At 47.4% G+C, this 27,705-nt stretch overlaps 1 protein-coding gene across 1 annotated transcript in view; it reads left to right on the forward strand.

Moving 5' to 3' along the window:
* Window positions 1-27,705, forward strand: part of EFL1 (elongation factor like GTPase 1) — a 116,048-nt gene that overhangs the window by 40,783 nt on the left and 47,560 nt on the right. The window contains exons 13-15 of the mRNA XM_044232148.1: window positions 193-344; window positions 581-747; window positions 5,152-5,290. Coding sequence (XP_044088083.1) covers window positions 193-344; window positions 581-747; window positions 5,152-5,290 — 458 coding nt within the window. The remainder of the gene's footprint in view (window positions 1-192; window positions 345-580; window positions 748-5,151; window positions 5,291-27,705) is intronic.

Below are 27,705 nucleotides of genomic sequence, written 5' to 3' on the forward strand. Positions count from 1 at the left end.
TAGAAAGCCTGAGAGGCCTTCTCTCCTGTCACCGCAGCTAGGGGCAGAGCTTACAGAAACCATCTGCCTGCAGGGGACGTGGACCCGTCATCGTCTTACCCAGCTACGTTAATTTAGTGGCCGTTTCCCTGCCGCAGTGACTGAAAGATGCTTGGTGTTGCCAGAAGTTAACGTTGCTGTGATCTCCCGTAGACTTCTCACGCAGGAAGAAATTGCTCAGAGGCGAGAGCGTGCGAGACAGAGGCATGCGGAGAAGCTGGCCGCGACACAGGGGCAGGCACCCGCGGAGCCCCCCCAGGACGGGAGCGCCCCTGAAACAAGTCCAAAGGGAGAACAACCAAAAGGTACAGCTTTCCGAAATAGGTTTGATGCAGAGTAGTTTTTTTGACTTAACTTAGGACACTCATCCTCTTGCTTTTGAGCTTGGCTTTATAAGTGTAGCTTTTGTCAGTTCTTGTCTTTCTTGGTGTTTCTTCCCTGAAACTGGGCCAGATGTATCATAGTCAGAGTTTCTGCTTCTCGGCGGGTCTGGGATTAGAGAGAGCGTTGCTGGCGCTCATTATCGTTTTGTGTCCGGCAGGTGATGAGCCACGAGTGGAGAGTGCGGCCCTTAGATCACCGCCCCAGGACGGAGACGGCCAAGAGTCTTTCGTTGCTTTCGCTCGCGTGTTCAGTGGTGTGGCTCGAAGAGGAAAGAGAATTTTTGTCTTGGGACCCAAGTACAGTCCTGTCGAGTTTTTGCGGCGGGTAAGAATTAGAAGTAAAACATTAGTGTATTGTTCCAAAGTCCTGTATCTTTTCGGGTTGGTTGAGATCACCTTATTTTGTCTCTAGATGAGCACATCCAGGCGAATCCATGTGTCTCCGCTTTCGTCGCTTTGGTGACACTTGGTAAATCTGTCTCGGCAGCATTTGGAAAATGAAACCAGTAGGTTAAACTCAGTGTTCAGGCCTTACTTAGTTCATTGCAGCACTTCTCAAGGCCAGAGAAAAGGACCGGCGGCACAGGTGTCGTGCTGGAGCCGGGGCAGTGGCCGAGCTCCAGGACATACAGAGACCCAAGAGCGGGGTGGTGCAGGCCAAAGGCCTGGGCAGAGAGCAGGTGACAGGCCACAGGTGCATGGCAAGTGGATCCCAGAAATTGATCAGGAAGGTCTGGAAGCAGGTGAACAGCCAGCATCCAAATACACCTGAGCCAGGGAGCAAAAAAAGAAACCACAGCTCCCTCAACATTTTCGGACGTAAGCAAGGTGTATCCGTAGTAGTTAAGTCATAGAGGTCGTCGGACGACGGAGGTGCCAGACGTCCAAGGAGTGAGTCAGGACCAGCAAGAAGCGGCGAGGAAGAACTTGGAAGACGTGCTGCATCGGAAGCAGGAGAGCACCTGCTCCCCTTCTCGCAGGGAAGCCAGGGAAGCTGCTGGACTTGGCAGCAAGTGGCGGGGCGGGGCAGTGGGGGGGAGCAGTTGGAGAGGGTCTGCCCTCAACTTGCTTCGAATGCTTATTCCGTCAGTTTGAGGAGTTTAATCCCAGGGATCAGGGTGCTGGGTGGGGCCAAGCCACCCATGCTGGGCTGTGGCACGTTCTGCCTCGGCAGGAAGGAGCGCAGCACCTGTGTGTGGGGCTGTATCTCACGGGGGCCGCAGGTGCTCTGACAGCACGGGTAAGAACCCAGTTGTGAGTTGTTCTAGACGTGGCTGATAGTTTGTTATTTCTCAGTAAGGGTCAGGCAGTGGCGAATTTTTTTCTTTTTTGTTCTTTCCATTGTCAAGGTGAGTAAGAAAGTGTTAGGTGACGTAGCACGGATTTATGGGGCATTACAGATTCCGTGAGCATTCCACTTTAGCTTTACGTGGTGTGTCTTCGCTTTCGTGGGGCTAGAGGTTGAAGTCACTCCGTGTGTGTCCGGTGACTAGCGGTGCAGCCATGAAATGAGCGGACGGTGGCACGTGACTCCACACTCCAGTAGTCGGGCCCATAACATCTCCTTCCAGCTTCCTTTAAAAACAAGCGGAAACATATCACACACGCCCCAAGACATGAACCGTACCTGGACTCGCGTGTCCATCCGTTAGGTTGCTGCGCATTCCGGACTCCCGCAAATTCAGCCAGCGAGGACGACGCGCTCTGTCATCTCACGGTTTCTGTGGGTCGGAGTCCGAGCGTGGCTCAGCGGGTCCTGCCTGCTGCCTCGCAAAGCTGCAGCCAGTGTCGCCAGGTGGTGTGCTCTTCTGGAGGCTCCTGTGGGAAAGCGTCTGTGTCCAGGCTGACTGAGGTTGTGGGCAGGAGTCACATCCTGGTGCCTGTAGGGCCGAGGGCTCCACGTTCCTGCTGGCTGTCGGCCGCCCTCCGCGCCTGGAAGCTGCCTGCGGCTTCCTGTCCCGTGGACTTCCCAGCTTGGCTGCTCTCCTTCCAGCCCGCAAGGCGGCTCCAGGCTGGATGTGTTGGCAAGACAGTCTTGCGTGATGTTACGCGATCATGGGAGTGACATCCCCCCGCCTTTGCCATATGCCCTCGATGAGAAGACGCAAGCTCCGGGCCCTCCCGCCCAGGAGAGGGGACTGCGTGAGGGCATGAACAGGAAGCAGGGGTCATGGGGGCCTACCTTTCAACTGTCTCCTCCATCCTTCTGCTTTTCTCTGTAGCGTTACCACTCGCGGGCGCACTGTGGAAGGATGTACAGTCTTACGCAGCCTCCCCAGAATGTGTTACTGTCGATTTAATTTTTGCCAGTGAGATGCGTATGATATGCTCTTTTCAAGAGGTCTTAGTTTACATTTTCTTTATTACTCTTTTAATATGCTCATTGGTCATTCATGTCTTTTCCTGTGACGATATCTTTGGGTCTTCTGCCTAGTTTTCACTTGTGCTGTATACACACATTTTTTAATACTGGTTTTTCGATGTTCTTTGTAGGAGCTGCATACTAATTCCTTGTCACTCTTAAGTTTTGCAAATTCTTCTCCAGTTTGGGATGCGTCACATTTTCTATTTAGTATCTTTTAATGTACAGAAGTTCTTGATTTTAATGTGGTTTAATTTATCAGTCTTTTCCATTACGGGTTTTGCCTTTTGTATCTTACTTAAGAAAATTAAAATTGTGACTGTACCAAAGGCAACATTTTCGCCTTGGTTCCTTCTAAAGTTTAAAGTTTTGCCTTTTATATTTAAATGTTTAATTTAGTGTTTGTATATGATATGAAGATGGGATCCAATCTTATTTTCCCCATACTAATACGAGTTCCAAAACCGCTCAGAGAACATGCTCCTCTCTGCCCACTGCTCAGCCAGCTCAGCCATAAATCAAAGTTCGTACGTGAATCGGGCTGTTTCTGGATGATTAGACTTCATTATTCTGTTTATCACTGTCTCCATTCAGTGTTGACTTCACTTCTAAAGGTTTAGATGTTTAAAAGTCCACGTCCTCTAGCTTTTTTTTTTTTTTTTTTTTTTTGCGTGTGTGAGCACCTTGCTTATTCCTCTTTCCTCTTCCATGTAAGTTTTTGGTCAGCATATAAGGTTCCGTGAAAAGCTCTGTTGAGATTCTGATTGCTTTCAATCAGTACATGTATTTGGTATGAATCAGGATTTGCAGTATAGAATCTGTAAATCGATGAAGCCTATCTTTCTATTTATTTAGGTTATTTTCAGTGTTTTTCATTAAAATTTTATAATTTTCTCCATTTTAATCACTTTTAGACTTACTCTAGTTAATATTTTGTTGCTACTCTAAAAGTTACTATTTAAAAACATATTTTTGGGGGCGCCTGGGTGGCTCAGTGGGTTAAAGCCTCTGCCTTCAGCTCAGGTCATGGTCCTGGGGTCCTGGGATCGAGCCCCGCATTGGGCTCTCTGGTCAACGGGGAGCCTGCTTCCCCCTCTCTCTCTGCCTACTTGTGATTTCTCTTTCAAATAAATAAATAAAATCTTTAAAAACAAAACCAAAAAAAACCAACATGTTTTTTTCCTCTTGCTGATGCAGACAGTTAACTTTTGTATACTGTCGTTGTGTCTAGCCTCCTTGCTAAACTGTCTTACTAATTCTAAGTTACGTGTGATTTAAGTGGTTAATCCTGTTATGTGTGGCTAACTCTGTTTCTGTTTCATCCTTCTCCTTTTTATGTTTCTGGGGTGTCTCTCCAGCTGCCCTGCAGAGCCGCTGCTGACATGTGGCATGTGCCTGCAAGGCCGGCATTCTCGTGCGGTTTCCACGTCTTCCCGAACACAGCAGCATCTCCCTCCTCTGGGTTTTTATGAATGTACTTGCCTCTAGTGCTTTTTGGTCACTTGCTCTGTGATGTTAGTTATGTTTATATGCGCGTTTAACTTCATGTTTTTTGCACTTGGGCCCAGGGGCACCAGAGACAAGTTCAGGGTACTTGCATTTATATGGGGGCTGCTGAACGATTCAAGGCAATATCTTGAATGCGTTTCAAGATCTTGAATAATTCTTGACAAAAGTACATAATTTGAGACACTGTCTCTTAGGAACGAGCAGGACACGAGGTGAGCTCATCGGTCATTCCGCTGGCAGCCAGTGTCGGCTGTGTCTGTGCTCGGTCTTCTCCTCGTGTCCCCAGCATTTCACAGCTGCTCCTTTGCAGAGTCTCAGCATGAGCGTAGACTAGCTGTTGTGTGGCCGTTCCCATGGCATTTTGTGTCACATCTGGCCACTCTGCTTAAGCTCTCTTCCTGCGGGACTGAGCACCAGGTCCTGCTCTTGCTGGATGCCCGAAGGGCACTGTAATCCCATGAACACGACTGTGAGTGACGAGAGCAATGACACGTGTGACGATCACAGCACGGTCACCACTGGAACTGGTGGGCGACCTGGTGCACGTAAATACTGGCAAGGGCCTTTGTGGGGGGGTGTTTATTGGCAAATTGGGTGGGACAGGTCACAGGTCACAATGGAATTCATATTCCTGAGCCATAAAACTTGTGACTCTGTCAAATTCTTGACAGATTTTAAGTATCTGAGAAGTTTCAGCACTTCAGATTGTGTATCGTACCGTTTCAGATTTCCATGTTTCACGTGTACATGAAGTGTGACTGCACCATCTCCCCTCGGAATAGGAGTCACTTATGGATTCTAAGTAATGTCTGCATTTAAGGCCTCCTAACTTCTCTTCAACCGTGTTTCTTCGCCCAGGTGCCATTGGGCTTCAACACTCCACTAGAAGACCTTCCCCCGATCCCCCACATGGCGTGCTGCACCTTAGAAAACCTGTATCTGCTGATGGGCAGGGAACTGGAAGACCTAGAGGAGGTCCCTCCAGGAAATGTGCTAGGTAAGGCGGTGCCCTGCCCTGGGTCTCTGTACCTGCCCTCCGGCCGAGAGCTCACCCAGCACGCTGCGTGCACGGAGTGAACTCTTGGAAAGAGATGACTTTGGTCTCTGGCTTAGTTTTCTACCCTCCCGCCCCCAGTGTCCTTAGACTTGAACCTACCGCATCTGAGCAGTTAGCCTGTGGATTGGTAACTTGCTGTGAAGTACCGTAGTTCTGTTTCAAAAAGCCCTGCTTAAGTAGTTTGGGAACACTCGATGTGGGGGTTCCATCTGGTTGGGAACAAGAAGGGGGATTCCTGCTCACGTAAAAGTCTAGATGAGTGAGACTCTTCTGGTTCTAAATTATTGGAGACTGTTCGGATGTAAAGGTCTGTTGAATTCATTTCTTTTCCCCCTGTATTTTTAACCCATTGAATGTTGCTTTGCTGATAGTGACCAACTTACATCTGTAAATACTGCTTGTCAAGCCCATAATGCTCATTGGCTTCTGTTTCTGTGTGCAGAATACACTTTTTGAGGTCCTTAGAGCAACCCGGAAGTCTCAGACTAAGGACCTTCCCTTGGAGCGTCCCAGGGGCCCGCGCGTGTGTGGGGCATCATGTCCCCTGTACTGCTGGTTTCTGAGTCCTTAGCTGCTCGTCAGCCCTAAAGCTATCTCTTGGGTAATTGCTTGGGCTGGGAATTCTCTCTGTGTTTTCAAGAGATGGTCCAGACTTCTGGGCCAGGACAGCTCATGATGTGTTTGGATTGGGTGAACTCAAGTCCAAGAAATTTGCCTCAACATTTTGCCATTCCCTCACAGAGATCCATTCTTTTTTTTAGAGTTCTTTTCCTTTTCTTTTTTCTTTTTGGTGGAGGGCCACGGAGTTAGTAGAATCCTAGCTTTTCATCTGTATCGCCCGTTCTCGTCTGTCCCTTTGGAGGATGAGTTGAACGTCGACAGCTGCCGGAGCGCTGAGCTGCCGGAACCAACCTGATCAGGAAGGACGTGCGGGAGAAGGAGGGAAAACACTCTGGCTCTGGTTATGACATTACTGTTTTGCTCAGACTCAGTCCATTTTGTGTCTTAAACGTAAGGTGAGGTAGAAGATCTCAAACACCACACTCAAGCGAAAGAGAAGGTGTTTGTAGAATGAGTGGTTTCTGTCCTGTTTCCTCCAACTAAGGCTAGCATCGGCAGTCTTTCCCCGGTAGAGGCTGGGGACTTGACGAGCAGTGGTTTCTGGATCTCCACGTGCTGTCCTGGGCCAAGGCTGCACGGTTTATAAGGAGCAAAACCGTGTGTCTGTCACTTGCTGCCCGGGGCAGCCCTCCACCTGCCGTCTGCCGCAGGAGACCTCTCGTAAGCTGAAACTGGCTTCCTCTTGGAGAAAAGAGGTGTGCCTCGTTCCCGTTTACTGCTGTTTGAGAATATCGGTGGGGGGCTTGCTAGGAGCTGGGGTGGTGCCGGTGATGAAATCTTTGTTCACCGAAATTAGCTACGTAGAAATAACACAGACGGACACACTTTGGGACGAAGTAGATGAAGGAAGAAAGGCACATTTATTTTGCGTAAGAGTTAGGGTTGTGCATAGCTGTAGGTAACCAAAAACCGACTGTGGAGTTTTGAGTTTCACTCGACAGGAAGCCCGAGGATAGGCCGGGCCGGAGTGGTGGCCCTCCTGGGGCCGCAGCGAGCCTGGTTCCTTCTGTCTGCCTGTTGCAATGCTCGGCCTGCGGCCTTTGCCCTCAGGGGGAACCGCGACAGCTTCAGCGTCTCAAGGAATCACTCCCAGGGTCCTGGCAGGAAGACTTCTCACAGCACTGCTGTTTTCCTTTGGGTAGAAATGCCCACTTAGTGATGTTTCTCTCTTGAGATCCTCCTTGTTTGGGACTTCTGTCCCATGGTCAGCCCTAGTTGCGGGAGAGGCGAGGGACTGAGTGTTTTACTCTTGCCTCCACGGTTAAGGCAAGGGGTCTTGGGTTGTGAGTAACCTTCATGGCCTTTGACTATCAGCTTTGATGCCAATCCTTGCTGTCAGCGCCCTCATCCCACCCAGCCTGGCCCTGCCTGGGCCCTCCTGGTAGATTCTGTGTACCTTAAGGAGGAAAATAGTCACCAGGAGGATTAGGAATGTAACCTTGAAGGGGTGGGAATCCAGCCAACCACTTTGATTTGCCTTTGGAATTGAAACGAAAATAATTGTTTTCCTTTTATTAATCCAAACCTAATTGCACACAGGCAGGACTGGAAACCATGAGTACACCAGAGTTCTGGTCCTGGTTTTGCCACCGACTAGTTGTCTGGCCTCCGGCCAGTTGTATAACCTTTCTGGACTTCAGTTTCCCCGAATGACTGGGACTAGAGCAGTCACTGCTAACACTTCTTATGGTAAAAATAGAGCAGCCACTTTAACTTTTATTCTAGTGAGACTGTTTGTGGGTTCCCAGGGCTGCTTTTGTTATATTTATCACATACTGTTAGATTTGTCATACATTCTAAATGTTAAGGACAAGGTATTCAGTACCATTACATGGAGGATATTTTACTGCTGTAGCTGGGAAATGTACACAAAAGTCTACTCTGTACATTTCCTTGGTAAGACAGGAACAGCGTTGGAGCTTCAAGTTGCCACCGTCTTATTGGAGGTGGACGTTTCGGTGAGGACGGAACGAAGTAAAAATTCTTAGTGCTGGTGTCATGAACACTGCCCGTGGGTTATGTCAGTTTATCCCTGGTGGAGAAAAGTCCTAAACTTGAGTATCTCTCAGGCCCCTTCCAGCTTTAATGTCTCAGGTGTGTGCTTCTTAGAGAAAAAAAACTTATTTCAAGCAATGAGGCTTTTTCCCTTCCTAGTAGTGTCCACTGAGGAGAACAGTGGGTTTCCGGAGCGGAAACCCTCAGTTGGGTCGATAACCCATTTATACGGCTCCGTGGGAACGTCCTAAACGTCATCACCAGTGCTGGAGTCAGAGCGACACTTTGAGGGAAATCCCACTTGTCCATTGATCCAAACACGGGAGCACGTGGCGCCGTTTCACGAGCGGGCGGGTCGTAAGGACTTTCCGAGGCTACGAGTGGGTTTCAGGCAGCACAGACGAGCGGGCCAAGGCTCCTGGCCCGCCGAGTGCTGGGAGGCACACGGCCCAGGAGAAAGCTCGCTCCCGGCCAGGGCACCGGCGGGGACCGCCGCCACAGGCTGCCCCGGGAGCCAACCGAGAGCGGGTGTGCAGCACAGGTGGGTTTTGTCTGTTCGCTGGTTTGCGTCTTGGGGACACGGGGAGTTTGAGAAAAGTAAGACGGGGGCTGAATCTGGGTGAACTGACGTACACGTTCCCGTTATCGTTGCTGCCTCCCCAAGCAGCGAAGCCCAAAGACAGCGTGTGGTTTTTCCCACATCTGCGGCTCGGGCGCGATTTGGTGGGACACCTCGTCTCCGTGCCCCGGGGGGTCCGCTTGGGAGTGCCGGGCCTGGGTGCTGCAGTTCGGGGAGGCCGCGCTGGCCAGCTGGGGCCCTGCCTGGCGGTGGCCTTGCCATCAGGCGGTGCTGGGATCTGCCGGTGAGCCTCCAGGAGGACAAGCCCGGAGAAGCTGGGTCCGCTCTACGACCTGGCTTCCCCCGGCTTCGAGCTCCTTCGTAGCAGAAGCGAGTCACCACGACCCGCCCGTACTCGGAGGGAGGAGACGGACTCCACCTTCTGATGGCAGACATGTCAAAGAATTTGTGAACGTGTTTTAAAATGACCACACCATGAACCATAGATAATTTCTTGTTTTCTTTTCGACTTCAGCAGGCCCGTAACAGGACGCATATTACAAATTAAGACATAGCAAAGTTTATAGTGATCAGGGCAAGCCTATAAATCCCGTCTATTTTGCTCTTGTTAACTTAGAGAAAAAGTTGTAATTCCTGTTTAATAAGGACATAATAGAGAATGCTATGACGGATACCCATGTGCTTTTCATCAGAGATGGTGCTGAGTCGGATTGATCAAATGCAGATGAAACTTTCTGTTGGAGAAGGAAATGAAAACTTCTGTGGCATTTTTTTAACAAGTCGGAGCATATGTAGTCAGAGTCTGAAGGAAAGTTCCTTCACTGGCACTTGGAAGACGCCGATTTCGCATTTGAACTCCGTTATAACTCACTCGGAGAACTAACGTTGACCGATAAGTGTGGAGTAGAGTTTGTGGTCTGGAAATAGTTGATTTAAAGTTTAAAATCACTTAATTCCAACCTGATGTTTAAAAAACTTGGATAGATGGGACCAGAGAGACCTCCCCTTGTTTAACACACAATAGCCCTTTGTTCAGTCCATACCAGGGACGTCTCTAAAAATAAATGTTTGCTACAGGCTCCTATTAAAATGTGAGGGGAAATTGAATTAGGATTCCAAATCTCTAGCCATTTCTTATGCACTTTCAGAACTCTTCCATATGGTTAAGTCTTCAACATTTCAGGGGCATATTCTGAGGGGAAACATGATATTCCTCTTTTCTCGACAGGAGGAAAATAACATTAATTAGCTTTTTTCTGAGCTGGTTTTAGTTCTGCCACGGTGGATTACTGGGTGATGGGAAGTCGGTGGAGATTGAATGAAAGGTGTGTGTGTCCGTCCGTCCGCCTGTCCGCCTGTCCTTCGTCGTGTGGGGTACTTGAGGAACCAGAGCCTTGGGCATTATGTGCAAAATTGATTTTGTTGTTTCCAAGGAAATCACAACAGTTTGTGACTCTTAAGTCTTTGTGGTACTCTTGGTAATACACTGAATTCACTTACTAGTGAATTTCTTTTAAATACACCTTTTTATCAACATTTTCACTTGGAGTCTGTTTTAATCAGTAAATAATAAGTAGCCTTACTGGTCACTTCTAGGATTAATTTTCAGCTGGTTTTAATAGTTTTTCTTTTACAGATGATAGTGATCTTATTGTGCCCTTATAATGTGTTCTGTTTCTTATTTTTAAATCGCCTCCAGAAATACGAGAGGTGCTCGGTACAGCTGTTCTGTTCTGTCTGGTTTCTTCCTAACTTTAATGAAAACACTCGTTTTAGTTTTGGGCTTGCCGATGCTGTTGGTTCATTTCTCTGATGTGTCATGCTAGCAAAGTATGCTTTTTTTAAAACCAGGAATAGATATTAAATTTCACTGATGTGTTCCCAGTATCTGAAGACAGAGTTATAGAGCTTTTCTGCTTGCTGTAATTGATGTCATGGATTGCATTTAATTATTTCCTGATTGTTCAGTTGTCCTTCCATTCCTAGAAGGGAAAAAAAAAAAAGCAGACGAGCACTCGATCATTGCACATTCTCACAGTATACCCTTTGGTTCTGTTTACTAGCATTTTGTCCAGAATTTTCTTGGCTACTAAGTAAGTTTGGCCTTTATTTTCTTGGTATTTCCAAAATAGGAAGCGTCCTCTCTTCAGCCCTCGGGAGCCGTGCTGTGTGATGGCCCTATATGTGTATCTACACAGGCTGGGACCAAACAGCATTAAATGTTGACTCCCTCAGACGCGCTTGTCACATTTCAAGTGTTTGGTAACCACGTGTCCCTCGTGGCTGCCATATTGGACAGGGCTGTTCTAGGGGAACTTCTATCGACTGTGATAATTATCTTCTCTTTGAAAGTTTGGAAACCGTTCACTCGCAAGATTGTCTGGGTTAGCTACATAAGATGTTTGATTGTTTCGATCTCATTTATTATCTTTCTCATGACCAAGTCTCACTTTGTGTTTTCTTGCTCTGTTTCTTTATTATTAAAGTTTGTCTATTTTATTTTGGTGTTATAGCTCTTCTCTATGAATGCTAAGTGTTATATTTTAAGGCCTCTTTAAAAGATAATTTTCAGTATCGTGTAGGCCATACTATAAGTGCATTTGAGAAAAGCAGATAGGCTGAGTAAGAGTTACCTCTTATCATAGGGGCGACCACCAGTCTCTTTCTACGCACATGTGAGCACACTGTTCCTTAAAATTGTGGTAAAAAAATATAATAATGTAAAATTTGCCATCTTAACCATGTTTAAGTATATACCTGAATAGTATATATTTAATACAAAAATAATCATGTTTTCTAACCTGTATATATTTCTCCTAGAGATGATCTCTTCTCATATTTAGAGCTTTTTGTTTCAGGGCATTTGCTCTAACTGCCAGGATGGTATTAAATGGCGGTGCAGTGGTGGGGTCTCATTCCCGACGTGGGAGCCGTTCTTACAGACGGCAGCATACTGGGTTATAGAGCAGATCTGAGCCGCACGGTCTTTATAGCGACATAGTGACTGTAGCGACTGTTTCTGCTTACAGGATTAGTTTTCTAAACGCAGATGGATGTTGACTTTTATGAAATGGTCTTTCCTGTACCTTTTACTTTTCAGGCAACAGATGTTTTTTTCTTTTTTGAGCCATTTTATGCCTTGAATCTCAGTAACACGTTTCTTAATACCCATGAGTCACATATTCCTGGACTAGGCTAATAGTGAATGTACTTCAGTATGTTAATAGAGCAGTGAGTTGAATTTGTTGGTGTTTCCTTCATGTAAAATGTTTGTAGGTTTGGCTGATCTGCATCTTTTATATACATGTTTATTTTGTACTCGGGGAGTGTAGGCAAGAGCATTGTGCTGGCTACTCGAAACGAACAACAAATGAGGGACAGTTTTCACGTTTTTTATTTTGTGGGACAATTTAAATGGCACAAGAATATTCTGCTGCTTAAGCAGTTTGATGTCAACACCTGTGCAACCGACTCCACCTGGTTGGCCGTCAAGGTGCTGGTTTGATAGTTTTATCAACTGTGATTCTCCCTTTCAGGTTTTCTGTGTTTGTTTTGTTTTGTTTTGTTTTGTTCTACTGTCCCTACATTGATTGTGGTACTTCATGCTCTCATAGGGAATCACGTATTTCAGATTAGTTATTTAGTTCATTTGCATGGATACGGGTATCGATATTGGTTACAATAATGACACGAGAAAGGAGCAGCTGTTGGTGTTTCGCGTGGGCCGGGAGCTGCTGCGGATTCGGGGCCGAGGATCTGCCCTCCTCCCTGCCGGAGGAGACGGATGCATTTTACTGCTGGGGAAACTGAGGCTTGTGAAGGTTGCGATCATCTGTGGAGCAAGCTGGGAGGTTTGTGTCCCTCTGTATCTGTGTTCTTTCACCTTCTGTTTCTACGTTAATTGGGGTTTGGTTTGGTTTTGTTTTCCCTTTTCTCTTGTTGAGTCTTACTTGGTGGTAGTTTGTTACATGGCATTTTTACTTCTGTCCTTAATTGATTCCTCACCTATAATATATTGATTTAGTGCCCTTAGGAGACCTTCCGTCCTATGTATCAGATATTGTTTTATTCCATTTATTTTTTTAGAAGAATTGGTTCACTTTTTTTTCCTCCTCTTCTAATGAATGTGTTTATGGCCTGAATCTTCATATAGCCTTGTCTGGATTTCTTTAGAGTTTTATACATTGTTTTCTTTGTCATTAGTTTTTCTGGGTACCTCCCAGCCGGTTGACCACAGCCGCACGCTACAAATGCAGGGAGCCGTGGTTGCCTTCAGCCCTGCCAGCGCCGGCCGGGCTCCAGGGTGGCTGGAGTCCCCTGTCCAGGGCCTCACATGGAATGGTTAGCCTGTGCTTTGGCAAAATGCTTATCGCACAAGTTTAGTGTGTGTGTTTGTTCCTCCTTTCTTCACAGACTGAAGTAACCGTTGTAACTATGTAATTTCTTTTGGAAAATTATTACATGTTTGTAACCAAAAAATTGTCTGTTAATAAGCTCATGGCCTCTCTAGACATTATTCAGAACAAAGGATTATTTGATGGGGATTTTCTTCCCCAGCATCTCGGAATAGGACTTCTCCTTTCTTCCTGTTAAGGGGCACTGACAAGGTAGAGGGCAGATTTGACCTCTCTTCTTGGTATTTTTAATGCATGGCAATGGGGAGGTCCTTTGACTTTTGTAAATGGTTTAAGGAAGGTTGGGAAGATGTCCTTGATGATTGATACAATAGTCTTCTTGATGACAAGGTGAAATTTGACTTTTTTCCAGTAGACAATCAGCTGATTTTCAAAAGGCCTGAAAAAAGTGCTCTCTTAGACCCCTAAACTGAACATGTGACCCCACGATGCAGCAGCTCCGCTTGTAGGTGTGCGCGTCAGAGACGCTTCAGGTGTGGTCTGAAGGCGACGGGTGCGAGAATGTTCGTAACCGCGCTGGTGCTGAGAGCCGGGAGAACAGCTGGCAACTGCCTAAATGTCCGTGGGCAGCAGAATGGATGGTTAAGTTACGGCGCAGCCGTACTCAGGAGGAATGTTACAGCCGAGCGAGAGTGAAGGGCTTCACACCACCAGCCATCGGCTGGGGTTGGGCTCGCAAATGCAGCGGATTTAGAGTTGGCAAGCATTTTACAGAGGATGAAATCATGTAAATACCATGTGTCATCGAGGGACGGATGCGCGTGTGATGCGTAAAGCCGGGAAAGGTAGACCGCGAGTCCGAGGTGGTGGCTGTCTGGAGGAGGACTCGGGTGAGGAGGAGGGTCCACTGATCTGCGGAGCGTCTCCTTTCTGCAGATGCCTGGTGGGCCCTCCATTGTCTGTTCTCTTTTTCTTTTTAAGTTTTTTATATCTTGAATGTCGTCTCATGTATTTTTTAAGTTCAGAGGAGAGATGGTGTTAATCTCTCTCCTTGACGTCCTCGGTGCTGTCTTACAGAGCTTGTCCCCCAGGACCGAGTTGGGAGGCGGGACGTGTATGGGTTGGGGCTGGGATACTCTGGGTTACATTCCCGCTGGGCAGTTTTTGGCTTTGCGGCCTTAGGTGGGTGCTTAACCTCTCTGCTCCTTAGTTCTGTCTTGTAGATGCGGATAGCAGAAGGCGGTGGGTGGTGGCCTTTATTTTGTTTCTAAAAATATCGAAGGGCAGAATGTTAATTAAGTAATGAGGTAATTACCATTGATTTCCACGGGAAATATCATTAATTGACTGGCAAAAGTCACACATATAAAGAAAGTAAATCCCGAGTGAAACCCTTAATTATGAAGATTAAAGAACACTTTTCTCATCTAACGCGTCATTTCTTTAAGTGAAGTTCTTTTTATCTAATGAAAAACAACCCGAGCAGGCCATCGTCAGCATTTCAGTCCGCCCCCTGTTGTAGCAAAGCACACCTGAGAAATGTCTTCCCGCAGGATACGTAGGGGAGAAGGCAGGTGCCCTGGCCATGACCGAAACTGCTGTGACTCCTCCTTACTCCCAGTTACTGAGTGACAAAGGATGGACACTTGGGTTAGCTTCCCCAGGAGAAAGCTCCGGGTAGCAGAGATGGTCGGGAATTAGTCTCCCAGAGAAGCAAGGTGGAAGGCGCGACCCGGTGAAGCCGGAGCATGGGCGGCACTGATGTTGGAGCTCCGCTCCAGACCTCGGGTCCGAGCCTTACTCCAGGCGTAGGCACGTGGAGAAGGAGCGGCCTCCTGGCCCGGCTCTGGCCCGCCGGCCACCGCTGTCCGCAGGAGCCGTTTGAAGCCCCGCTCCCGGGTCCTGAGCTCAAGGTGCTCCCCCCGCAGGCAGGACCCCACGGCCTCCTGGCCTAGGGAGCGCGTCTGCCCCTCCTTGTTATTTGTGCGGTATTCTCAGAAGCGAGATTGGAGAGACCTCGGCTCCGCGGACACTTGCCCATCTTTCTTCTCCATTCATCGTCCTGTTCTCTACCACGTCCTCTGTACACTTTCTCACCGTCGCTTTGGATGTTTCATGTTCTGTAAATCCCGTGCGCTGGTTTAAGCTCTTCTAGGGCGGGGACTAGGTTACCTGTAAACTACGGGCTCGGGCTCTTTCCCCAGACGCGCAGCTCTTGTGCCTGCGCCGTTTAGGAAGTAAGCCTCACCCACCCCTGAGGTTTGCTCCCGCTTCTGTTGTTAAATTTCCACCGATGCTCTCGTCTGTTACTGGGTTCTGCTTTCTGTCCTGATGGATTGGCCAGTCTATATTGCTTGGTTTTGATGGTTTCAACGATTCATTTGTTAATCTCATTTTATCACTATTTCAGTAGGTTTTTAGCTGTTCTTGGACATTTATTCTTCCATGTGAACTTGAGATCATCTTAGCTCATTCCAGTACATTAAATATCTATATTACGATATTGTATTTACGAAAGTGAATCATGGGGGCACCTGGGTAGCTCAGTCAGTTAAACATCTGCCTTCAGCTCAGATCATGATCCCAGGGTTTTGGGATCGAGCCCCGCATGGGGCTCCCTGTTCAGCAGGGAGTCTGCTTGTCCCTCTACCTCTGCCTCTGCGCTCTCTCTCAAATAAATAAAATCTAAAAAAAAAAAAAAAGTGAATCATGATCATCGTCTTTTACTATGAAGCTTATAATACAGAAAAACTAGGTAAATGATCATTCTAGGTACTACCTGTGTAATATGTTTTCTTCCAGATTTCTGTCTGTAAACACACATCCATATGTACACCTGCTTCTATAAAAGGAACTCTTTATTGTGTGAAGTTACAAGTTCATTTGGGAAGAACTGACATATTTATCCTCTTGAGCCTTTTTTGCCAATACAGAGCTAAGGAAGGGCCGTGATTTGAATCTTTTTTTTTTTTTTAAAGATTTTATTTATTTATTTGACAGAGATCACATGTAGGCAGAGAGATCACAGAGAGGCAGGCAGAGAGAGAGGAGGAAGCAGGCTCCCTGCTGAGCAGAGAGCCCGATGCGGGGCTCGATCCCAAGACCCTGAGATCATGACCTGAGCCAAATGCAGAGGCTTAACCCACTGAGCCACCCAGGTGCCCCAGGGCCGTGATTTGTACCCAGCTCTGCATTGTATCCATCTCCCAACTTTATTACCAAATCATGTGAACAATTAAAATCATTCCGGTACTGGTCTCTTTGGGGAAGAAGCCCTTTCCCTTTTCACGTGGCGTCTTGTGTTGCGGGCCCCAGACCTACCTCTCTCGCACTGAGCCAGTCCACAGTTGCCAGAATTACTGCTTCTGCCCCAGGGTCTTACCTGAAACAGAGACTTCTGGGTATTGGTAAGGTCCGGGATCTCTCACGTTTAATTCCTGCAGAGAGCAGTTTCTGTCTTAGTGGCACAAGTTAATTCTGGTATGCCTGGGTGATTCTACTCTAGTTCTACTTTTCAGAGTTTGGATTTGGTTTGCCCCAGGATTGGATGAGACCTTTTTCTGTGTTGCCATCGATTTTCTATACTTTTTACCTTTCTTTAGACATTTCTTTTTAGATTTGGGATGGAGCGATTTGGGGAACGGGGAAGGAATACCAGTGTTTCTGAAGAGCCTTTCTTTCTCAGGATCCAAAGTCTTTTTAAAATACTTTTTTTTTTTTTTTTAACATGTAGTGAACTGTTTGCTCTGAAAAGACAAACCTTTGCTTACTTTCATAGACTAATCATTCTCTCGCATTCAGGCATTTCGTGTTTGCTATACATTTGACTCTGTACTAGGTTGGATTTTTCATGCTGGGTGCTTACATTTAATCTTCCGGATTATTTATAGACCTTTCACAGTTTTGCTCCCAGACTAACCTAGCCCTGGGTTTGTTGGTTGAGATCGCTGGCAAGTAGGCCACGCCCATGGACCTGAATCTGTGAATCTGTATCCGAATAAAATAAGGTTGTGTCACGTGATGTCTTACGGCCTTTCTTTGTCTCTTAGCTGCTTTTCCAAGAACCTCCCCACTGTCCTAGACCTGGTATCCATCTGTTTCCGTTGCTTTGCTGGGCTCAGCATCCTCCTTGCCCTCCTCTCTCTCTGTGGATTGCTCTAGCTGACGCTCAGAAACCCAGAGGTGCAGGTACCATTCGGCGTCACGTTAGGAGCCACCCTCCCCCCCCCCAGCCCCCAGAGCTCTTCTCATAACCAGGAGCTTTAAAAAAGCAGCCTTCATCCTGATCGGACGCCCAGGACCGTGCCCCAAGAGAAGTCTGGAATGCCTGGCTCGGACTTGAGCCAAGTCAGAAGCGTTGGCACCTTCTCTGATCCTTGTTTACACCAGCCTTGATTTCTGGGCTGAGGCTGAGCGGCTACGCCTGCTCTCTGAAGCCACACAGCCCGGCCGGGGAAAGGCAGCTGGTTGGTCCTGCTCTAGCAGGGGCCGCAGCTGCGCACAAGAGGGCAGCCTTTTCCACGGATTTCCATCCTGTCTGAGGCCAGACAAACAAAGGAGGGTGTCTGTGAGCGCTGGCCAGAGCCCACGTGGGGAACTTGTAACTGCTGACTGTGTCTATAAAGAGTGTCAGGCAGTCGGATGAAGGGTGTGTGTGTGTGTGTGGAGTGGGACCGAAGTGTGTGTCGATGTGGGACCCGAAACCGTGTGCTGTTGCCCAGCCCAGGCTCCTGCACGTGGCGGGCAGGCCTGTCTTATCACTGGAGGGTTAGAGATATTGGAGTCCTTTGGACGGAGCAGTTGCTCATGGATGCGGATATGCTGTTGGAGCCTGAGGACCACCTTCATAGCTGTCCCTGAAACTTACTGTGGCACCTGCTCGCTCTCGCTGTCTTCCTTTCTTCTCTTGCCCCTCCCACCTCTCTTCCGGGTGCTAAAGGCATCGTTTCAGTTGTATACTTGTTTCTTCCTTTGGTTTCCTCCTCTCCTTCCAGATTGTTATGACTCCTTAGGTTGTCTGCGCAGAAGAAGCATCGTTAGGGAAACACATGCTGTTGGTAGGCAATGAAGCAGAATAGAGAACGTCGCTGACACCCTGATGTCCCGTGCAATTAGAAGCATGTCGTCCCTGGTTTTGTTTTGTGGCTCCCAGGTGACTGTTAATTTACAGCAGCTTGGCACATAAACGCATTGACGTTCGTATTTCAAAGAATTGGGGTCTTCTGGTTCAAGCGCACATTTAAGGCAAGAGTTGCTGTTCCTTCACTGTTGGAGCTGAACGTGTCCTACGATTTGCCTCTGTAAAAGCTGCAAGAAATCGGATATGCTTTGAAAATCCCCAAAGGCCAAGCCCCTCTCCCCTGGGTGTGGCAGTGTGATAGGGCCACGTTTTCTTTCAGGTTTCTACAAAAACAGCGATTAGTAGATTTACTGCAGAATAGTTGTTTCTCTTCAAAGCCGCGAGCCTTCAGTTTTTCCAAAATGACCATCGTCGTCTCGTTTTCCAAACAGTTTGTATTTGCAGATCTTTTGTTAACTGACACACCGAGAGATGCCCCGTTTATGAATGTACTTGAACGAGGTCTCAAGCGACTTAACCCGCACTTGCTGCGCACCAAGGGCATGCCGGGTGTTCAGTGAGTCCCTGTCATTTACGTTTGCTTCTGGCCGTGGTAAACTGATCATGTCGCTTTGCCGACGAGCAGAGACCGGGAAGTTAGACTTCGGACGAATGACACTGTCCCGGCCACCCCTTTTTAGCTGTGCCTTGTTCCCTGCACAGTTGTGCAGCCAAGGTTAATGTAAACCCTATGCCAGATCCTCCTCACTCCCTCTGCTCGTGGCAATGCAGAAATGCTGTGACTTGTGACATCCTGCCTGTGGAGTCCTTGACTTTCAACCTTCTGTCGTCCACTCCTTTTCTCCTGTAACGGGGGGATCTGAGACTCAGAGACTTGGTCTTTTCTGAGCTTGGTTGAGGAGACTTGAACTGGGATCCCGTCTTTCCTTCTATAAGGGAGAAAACCCTAGGGAAGGACAGGAGGGGAAATAGCCCAGTTCCCCGCAGAAGGGAGAAGAGAGAAGCTGACCAACTCGAATTTGTCAGTTTTGCCTGGTTTACAAAGAGGCTCTGAATTAAGCGGTGAACTAGTGGGACTCCCGTCCCGAAGGGGCAGTCTTTTTTAGTGGCCCCTGGACTTCCTCCCAGCAGCCTGGACTTCCTCTTGTGTGCACGCCTTGTAGACCCTTTGCTGTCTGTCTGCTGCTTCCCTCCTGGGGACCCTTTGCTCCAGCTCTCACCACTCCCGAATACGTCAGGGTTGTTAAGGATTTATTTTTATTGTGACATAATTGGCATACAACAATGTCTAAATTTAAGGTGTACAGCGTGTGGCCTTGAATTTTTTATTTACTGCAGTATGATTACCCCTGTAGTATTAGCTTATATCTTTATCACATCACATAATCATTTCTTGGGGGGGGGGGAAACGCGTGAGATCTCATCTTTAGTTTTGAAGTTTATAATACGGTTTTGTCCCTGGAATCGTGGTGCCAGCATTAGATCTCCAAGACATATTTATCTGCTACCTTCGAGTCTGTACCCGTCAGTGTCCCTAGATCCCCCAGCCCCCAGCGTCTGGTAACCAGCACTTTACTCTCTTAGTTTGGCGATTTCAGCTTCCATATGTGAGTGAGCACATGCAGTGTTTGTTTGACTGGCTGGTCAGACGGTAGCTCCCTTCGCGTTCTCTGAGGGAGGACTCTCTATGTTGCTGCCCGGCGGCCGTACCATGTGCGTTCCCACCAGACGTGCGTTCCCACCGGCCGTGCGCGTTCCCACCAGCCGTGCGTTCCCACCCGCCGTGCGCGTTCCCACCGGCTGTGCGCGTTCCCACCAGACGTGCGTTCCCACCGGCCGTGCGCGTTCCCACCCGCCGTGCGCGTTCCCACCCGCCGTGCGCGTTCCCACCAGCTGTGTGCACACCAGGGCTCTGCTCCCCGCCTGTTTGAGCACACACCGTCCTCTCCTCCGCTCTTCCTTTTCCCCGTGCTGCCTGGTGAGTGCAGGCACGAGACCCAGCTCAAATGCCACCTCTCTGAAGCCTTCTCCAGCGGTTCCAGGAGATACTTGGGCACCTTACTTCAAGTTCCTATACCTCTTTCAATACCATCTGTCTTAGAAATTTGTTCCTTGGGCCTGTTACCCAGCGGGGGTGCATTTCCAGGGCACATTGTGTGTGTGTACAAACATGTGCACTCCCCTCCCAGTGCTCCTTCTGAGCACAGGGGTGGAATGGAATTTTGAGCCAGAATAAGAATAGAGTCTGGAAATTCTGGGAGATATCATTACGGTTATTCTTTGGTTTGCTGGCATTCTCTCTGGAGTATCTGTGGGGAATCCGAGGTGCCACAGATGCGAAAGGGAGAGCGGAGGGCGCCTGGGTGGCTCAGTGGGTGAAGCATCTGCCTTCCGCTCAGGTCTTGATTCCAGGGTCCTGGGATTCTTGGGCTCCTTGCTCAGGAGAGTCTGCTTCTCCCTCTCTCTCTGTCTGATGCTCCCTCTGCTTGTGCTTTGTCTCTCTCTCTGTCTCTCTAATACAAATAAATAAAATCTTTAAAAAAAAAAAAAAAGGGAAGAAAGCTAGGGGGAGTGAGGGCCCAGCTTACTGGGCACTTGAGTTTCCAGCCTCTGGCCACCAGCCATGTGTCTGGTCTGCTTCTTTGCCGCTTCTGATGTTCAGTGTGTTAACCAGAAATTAGTTTGTCCTAAGAACGTGGGCTCATGCACAACGTGAGCCCACTAGGCTGGGTGTGCACCCGCGTGGCGGGGTGTTTTTCATAGGTCGATATATGACTCTGCCCAGACGTGACGTACACCGCCTGAAATGCCAGAGCTGTAAGAGCTGACAAGTAGTCGACCCTTGGTTTTCCCTGGGACTTTCAGACTTGCTTCGCTATTTGAGTAACTGTTTTCTGGATTTGTTTGGCCCATAAAAGTCTAATATATTCATAGTTATTTAGATACTAAATTTGGAAAATAGTCTCCCTTATGAGGTTAGACAAGTTTAAAACTGAAACCAGGTGTGTTAACCCTGTGTTAAAATATAAAAATTTCGGGGCGCCTGGGTGGCTCCGTGGGTTAATGCCTCTGCCTTTGGCTTCGGTCATGATCTCAGGGTCCTGGGATCGAGTCCCGCATCAGGCTGTCTGCTTAGCAGGGCGCCTGCTTCCCCTCTCCTTCTGCCTGCCTCTTTGCCTACTTGTGATCTCTGTCTGTCAGATAAATAAATAAATAAATAAAATAAAAAATAAAATAAAATATAAAAGTGTCTTTAAAAACAAAAACCCAGTATTTCCCAAACTCACATTATGACCAAATTTAAATTTAGTTTTAAATGTAACAAGTCTGCAGCTTTGTTCTTTGCAAATATCATGAAATATTTTTGTGTGTATGAATCCTTTTTTGTTTTTCGTTTGTTTCGTATGACTCTCTGACTTTCAGATTCTGAAAGCAGGGCTGTGGGGATGAGGGATGTGGGCAGGAAAAGTGAGTGCTAGAGCCCATGACTTGATCTCCCTTCCTTGGTCAGGCGAGCTCTTTATTTTTATACTGACCACGACCTCCCAGCCCGGCTTGTCCACGGCACCTGGTTTATTGTGCCTGTTGTCTTGGAGAAGGCTTTGTGACCTCTTTAACTCCTGAAAATCCTAGTTTGGATGTTGAATTCTGTGATCCACTCTAGTTATGACCGAAGTATTTGTCCTTGATTATTTTATGCTTTGGTCTTAATGTATCTTCTATGCATTTTTTTTCTTTTACTATACTTTTTTGTGTTTTGTGCATTTCTTTTCTTTTTTTTTGGATTTTTTTACTATACTTCTGTTTATTGTTAGATTTCATAATGTTTTGGAAGGCATATCCTATTTTTAACTCCATAAATCATTGCCTTTTATGTTTTTCAAATCATTAAATGTCAGCTTCAACTCCCAAATGCTGTCCTACACGTCCCACCAATTTAAGACGGACACTACAGATTCTTTCAGGATGGCACCTGGCTCATCTTTGTCTCCCACGGTGTCTGGTGATATGCTTTGAACTAGGTGAGAGCTAAAGGAACTTTCTGGAATGAATCTTGGGGTAAATGGTTGGGCCATGTGGAATGAGGCGTGGAGTTGGGTCTGGTCTGAGGCTGGTGTCAGGTCGCATGGATGAAGGAGCTGGACTAAGCTGGGGCCAAGGAGCCGGGGAGCCCCACAGCGCCGCTGACCGAACCCAGTTGTGGAAGAGGTGCCGTTCATCATATTCTGTTACCTGGGGGCTCCCGAAGAAGTCCTCCGGGAACTCTCTTTCAATTAGGGTTCTTTCGCAGAGATGACAGAGACAAAGGAGTTTCCCAGTGCCCAAGCGGAGAGCAGCTTGGTCTGGCCACCGAACGCCAGGAGTGTTGGCAACAGCACCATTTTGAGTCTGAGGAGAGTGGGGGGCCCCGAGTTAGGCGGGAGAGGCCCCGTGGGACGGTAATTGAGGAACCGGGCAAGGAGATTGTGGAAGAGGCCACAGACTTTTTTGGGCATATCCGGCTGATTGAACTATGGGTATTTCTGAAGAATGGGTTTGACTTCTCACTATGAAAGCTCAGTGTATTTGGTAACAATCAGTTGTGAGCCGGAGGAGAGAATAACGCCCTTTTAAAGAATTTAATTTGCAAAATATGCCTTGTACTTTGATAGGGATTTTATACCAACAACAACCAAAAAGAAAAAAATAGTTCTTTTAAAGTCTTTGCCAAATTTTATTCTAGTCAAGTGCCTTCACATTTAAGGAGAATATGGACAAACATAACTGTTTTTACATGTAATAATGCTGTATGTAGACTCTCTTGAATAAAAACCTTGACAATGAGAAAGTACAGAAATCTTGGACTTTGGGGCACCTGGGTGGCTCAGTGAGTTAAGCCGCTGCCTTCGGCTCAGATGATCTCGGGGTCCTGGGATCGAGTCCCGCGTCGGGCTCTCTGCTCAGTGGAGAGCCTGCTTCCTCCTCCTCTCTCTCTCTCTGCCTGCCTCTCTGCCTGCTTGTGATCTCTGTCAAATAAATAAATAAAATCTTAAAAAAAAAAAAAAAAGAAAAAAGAAATCTTGGACTTTGTGTTCAGAGTGTGAGGGTTGCTTATCTGCAAAGCTAGGAGGGGGTATATTGAGTACAGAAGGAAAGCTGTAGATAAATCGAGTGCAAATGCTAAGTCCTAAGTCATCCGCGAACTGTTTAAACCATGAGGATCGAGGGTCAGTAAATACACAGCGAGTTGAATCTGTATTTTTTTTTCCTCCGGCAAGTGTGGGTATTTGGCCATTCAGTTCACTACGCCGTTTTCAGGATCCAGTGGCCACAAACCACAGCACGATCCAAGGGCGTTTCCATTTTTGTTAAAATGTGTGAGAGTGTGTGTGTGTATAAGTGTGTTTCTGTATGAAACTGGAACTGTTTTCTGTTTTGAAAGTTGGCAGCGTTAACCGATGTGGTCTTATTCTCATTTCACTCACTCGGCTCACAGAGGCGGCGCGTGCGGATACACTCTGCAGCCGCTCTTCTGGCATTACCGTTGGTGACAGATTGGGGTGCGGCCTCCATAGGTTTTCCTTATCCAGCACACACAGATACACACACACACACACACACACGCACGCACGCACGCACAGAGTTTTCGCCTCTCTGTTTTGTAGACTTGGCACTGAATCTGTGCTGACTTCGGTGCAGTTCAGCGGACGGTTCTGGACTGTCCGTGTCAGGAGGGGCTGTGCACTGTGGGTGTGTGTATAGTTTACCACCTTCCCTTCCGGCCTAGCGTCAGGTTCGTTTGTTGTTAATTTCTTTATCCCATGAGGACTTTGCACCTGACGGAGTCGTGAAGCCCAGAGAAGGAGACGTGTATGAAAGCCCCTCGTTAGGCACGAAGCAGCAGGCTCTGACCACCATGATTGCTCGGAATTATTTATGAATAGCTCTAGTTTCTGTAATTCCTACAGGACAGGATGGTACATCTGCTTGTATTTTAATTACTGCAGTAGGTTCCGGACGTTTCCACACCTGGTCTTACTTACTGCATTTGTTGCTTTCAGATGCAGTGCGCTGAGCCTTTTTTTTTCCCTCCAAGATGCTAAAAAATCCCTTTAGTTCGTACCTCCAGCAGCCCCTTCCTGCACAGCTCTGGCTGGCACTCAGTCGTGTGTTCCTGGGCAGGCAAGCGCGACGCTGTAAATTTCCCTCGGCCAACACACGTTGTGTGCAAGTGTCAGATTTTTCACGGCTGGTATTCCGTGTCCATTTTCCTTGTGACAATTTTACCACCGCCCAATTAGTTACAGCCAGAAATTGTCACTTTGCCGCAAACACAGAGCTCTTCTTTGTCAGGAAGACTACACGCTGCCCTGAAAAGTTACTTTCAAATTTGGTCCCGTAATTTGCAAACGTCCTCTGAGAAAGTGAGCATGAGTGAAAACCCGGGACACTTGACCAAACCTGTTTGTTTCTTTTTTTTTTTTTTTTTAAACCTTTGTGCAGGTGCCTGGCTGGCTTAGAGAGTGGAGCAAGCAACTTTTTTTTTTTAACATATTTTATTTATTTAACAGAGAGAGAGACAGAATCACAAGTAGCAGAGAGGCAGAGAGAAACAGGCTCCCTGCTGAGCAGAGAGCCCAATGTGGGGCTCGATCCCAGGACCCTGAAATCATGACCAGAGCCGAAGGCAGACGCTCAACGGACTGAGCCACCCAGATGCCCCCAAACCTGTTTGTTTCTAATCACAAAGGGGCGGGATGTAATTTGACTGGAGTTGATTGGCCCAGAACGACCCCAGTTAGATGCAGAATCGGGTCTGGATTAAAGTCTCACTGTTCTCTGCCCTCGCCCAAGGCTTAACAGAATCATTGAAATGAATGAGTTTGGGGTTTCACGTCCAAATCCATTTTTAATACCACCACCTTATGTTTTTATAGCACTGTATGCCTTTCAGAGTGCTTTTATCTGTAGTATTTGATCTGTCCAGTCTGCTCCCAGCTTCTATATTTCAAAGGCCAGTAGTGGTTAGGTTGGAAGTAATACCTATTAGAATAGTGACTTTGAAAACTTTGAAATCATTTCCAGGTGTTTCAGATAGGCCGCATTTGAATGATGAAACTTTAAACTTGCTTTTCCGTAAAAGAAAACTTCACTGGTTTAGGTAATCTTAGAAATTAGCAACCTCAAAGATTTCCATTCTGTTGTTGTTTTTCTTCTTCTTTACAGTGAGTATATGTAATTGACCGAGAGGTGAATAGTGAGTAACGCGTGTACGGAAATTTCTGGATGTAGCCGGGGGAGAATACGGGGTGAAGAAAACTGTCAGTTTTCCTTTAATACTTAAGGTGCTGGAGATGGATTTCAAATAATTTTCATTGTAGAAAACCCTTCTTTAAATCACAGTAGGGATGCAAGCTAAGATGGAAGAAATCCAGGGAGAATCAGAACAATAAAAGAATAGCTGTGCCATATATATTTTGGGGGACTTCATTCAGATTTTACTTGTGACTTAATGTCCCTTTTTAAAACGCTCCACAGACATTGGGGTGCCAGGGTGGCTCAGTCTCTTAAGCATCCAGCCCCTGATCTCAGCTCAGGTCTTGATCTCAGGGATTTGAGTTCAAGCCCTGTCTTGGGCTCCCACGGTGAAGCCTACTTAAAAAAAAAAAAAAAAAAAAAAGATAAGGTGTGCCCACGCATGCACACACACCTGTGTTCAACCATTATTATTGCTTATATTACTCAAGACAGTGAAACAACTTCTTTGAGGCAAAAGGAAAACCCCCTGCTCTGATTTCGGTTGCCAGCTCTTTCTGTACCATAGAGATGATGGCATCACCGAGATGGCAAATGTACAGTAAGTCCCCGACTCCCTCCTCTTTCCGTGAAGACTAAAGATTCAGACAGAAGCCGAGTACTCGGGCGCAGCTCCCCACCACTCACAAAGCAGCCGCTTCCCTCTCCTACAGCAGACCTGGGAAGAAGACCAGTTTGACCAGACCGTCAGACAGGACGGTCTGAGACAGGCTTCTGCCAAGAACTGGAGGGATCTCCGAAAAGTGAATTATCATCCCACGTAAGATGAGGAGGCTGCAGCGCCGATGAGAGCCAGAGCAGATACTCAAGAGGAACGCGTGAACTGAGAACAGACACATGACTGGAGATGACAAACGTGGCTAGGGTTTTAACACGGAGCCGTGGAGGAGCAGACCCAGGGCTGCGGAGCCCCGAGCCTGTGAATGGGAAAGCAGTGGCTCTCCAGAAGCTCCGGCAGAGCTCAGATCCCGGCCGGAAAGCTGGCATGTGGGAGACAGACTCGGCGAGTTCGGGATCAGTGGATGTGTGTACTGACGGGCCTGTGTGTGTGTGTGTGTGTGTGTGTGTGTGTGTCTTCACACCAGAAAAAAGTCACAGGAGGAAAGCATCCAGGGACGTGTGTCCTTGAGTGGAACACACGCCCTAAGGAACAGATGCAGTTAGGGATGGGCAGGAGTGTGAGAGAGATATGCTGATCAGAAATCTGAAGAATTTCAAAGATAAAAGTGTGTGTGTGTGTGTGTGTGTACACATTCCAGAACATTCACGTAGTTGCAAGCAGGGATACCCACGAGAAGAAATTAGGGTCAGCATCAGGCTTCTTTTCCCATCCCCTGAATTCCAAGAAGGGAAAGCTGTGATTCTTGAATTCTCTGCCCTTCTGGGTCCATCTCTTTCCCTCATTAGAACATAAGCTCAGTTCAGCACGTGCATAGAAAACATTGTTCCCTATGTGTAAATTAAATTTAAAAATCAGATTCTAGAGTATAGATCAGATCTTGATCAAGTCCCTAAAATATAAACTGCAAGGCATTTTCATATTGTAAGATAAACTAAAAGTCACAGTTAGTAATAAAATATTCAAAATACTTCTCACTAGCTAGATATTAAAATACAACCTCTCCAGTCATGCTTAGAGCAGAGTAGAAATTAAATCTGCATCTACAGGATATAGTAATCTCTTGGTTTAAAATGCTTGAATTTCATTTTAACCAAACAGTGGAAGTTACACCCATTTCACAGTACTTTTTCCCTACTCTTGGAAGAAAAACTGGAACTTAGACTGTAAGTGTGTATCACTGCGTTGGCTCCTTTGCTCACTGGCAAGTGTGTCCTCCGTACAAAACCACCGTGATGGCGGTGGTGTTCGTCACCCCTGCTAACGTACTCTGTAGGGTGACAAGTAACAGCGTTGGTGAGGTCACACCCGAGACAGATCAAAGATAGCTCACCCAAGAAGGTTCAACAAAATACCCTGGGCGTAGGGTGATTGGGGAGCCCAGGGTTGAAGGGGATGGTAAGCAGCGTCGCTCTAGAGTAGCTAAAATCAGTGCAGGCGGAGGTCCCGGGACGGGGGCACATGCTCAGAGCACAGAGAGCCTCTCAGCCGCAGGAGCTAGCCGCAGGCCACCGTGCGGTGTCGGTCACCGGAGCTCTGCACAAACAGCAGCACCAGCCTCCTTCACCAGGGGGGACGCACGCACCGTGAAGGTCGTGAAGGTCGTGAAGGTCAATTCAGCAGAACAGGAGCCTCCAGAAAGTTGGAACAGAAGACTCAAGTCTGGAGAGCACGTCACAGGCCCTGCAGGATGTGGAAACAGGAAACTGCCGAGCTCGAGAGAGCCAAGTGTTAAAACCATTTTGCTAACCCAGTTGTTAAACTCAGCCATTATCCGAAGTTAAGTTGTAAGGGAGGTGGGTGGGGGAT

Source organism: Neovison vison, chromosome 13 (genome assembly GCF_020171115.1).
Source record: "Neovison vison isolate M4711 chromosome 13, ASM_NN_V1, whole genome shotgun sequence".
NCBI classification, from domain to species: Eukaryota; Metazoa; Chordata; class Mammalia; order Carnivora; family Mustelidae; genus Neogale; species Neogale vison.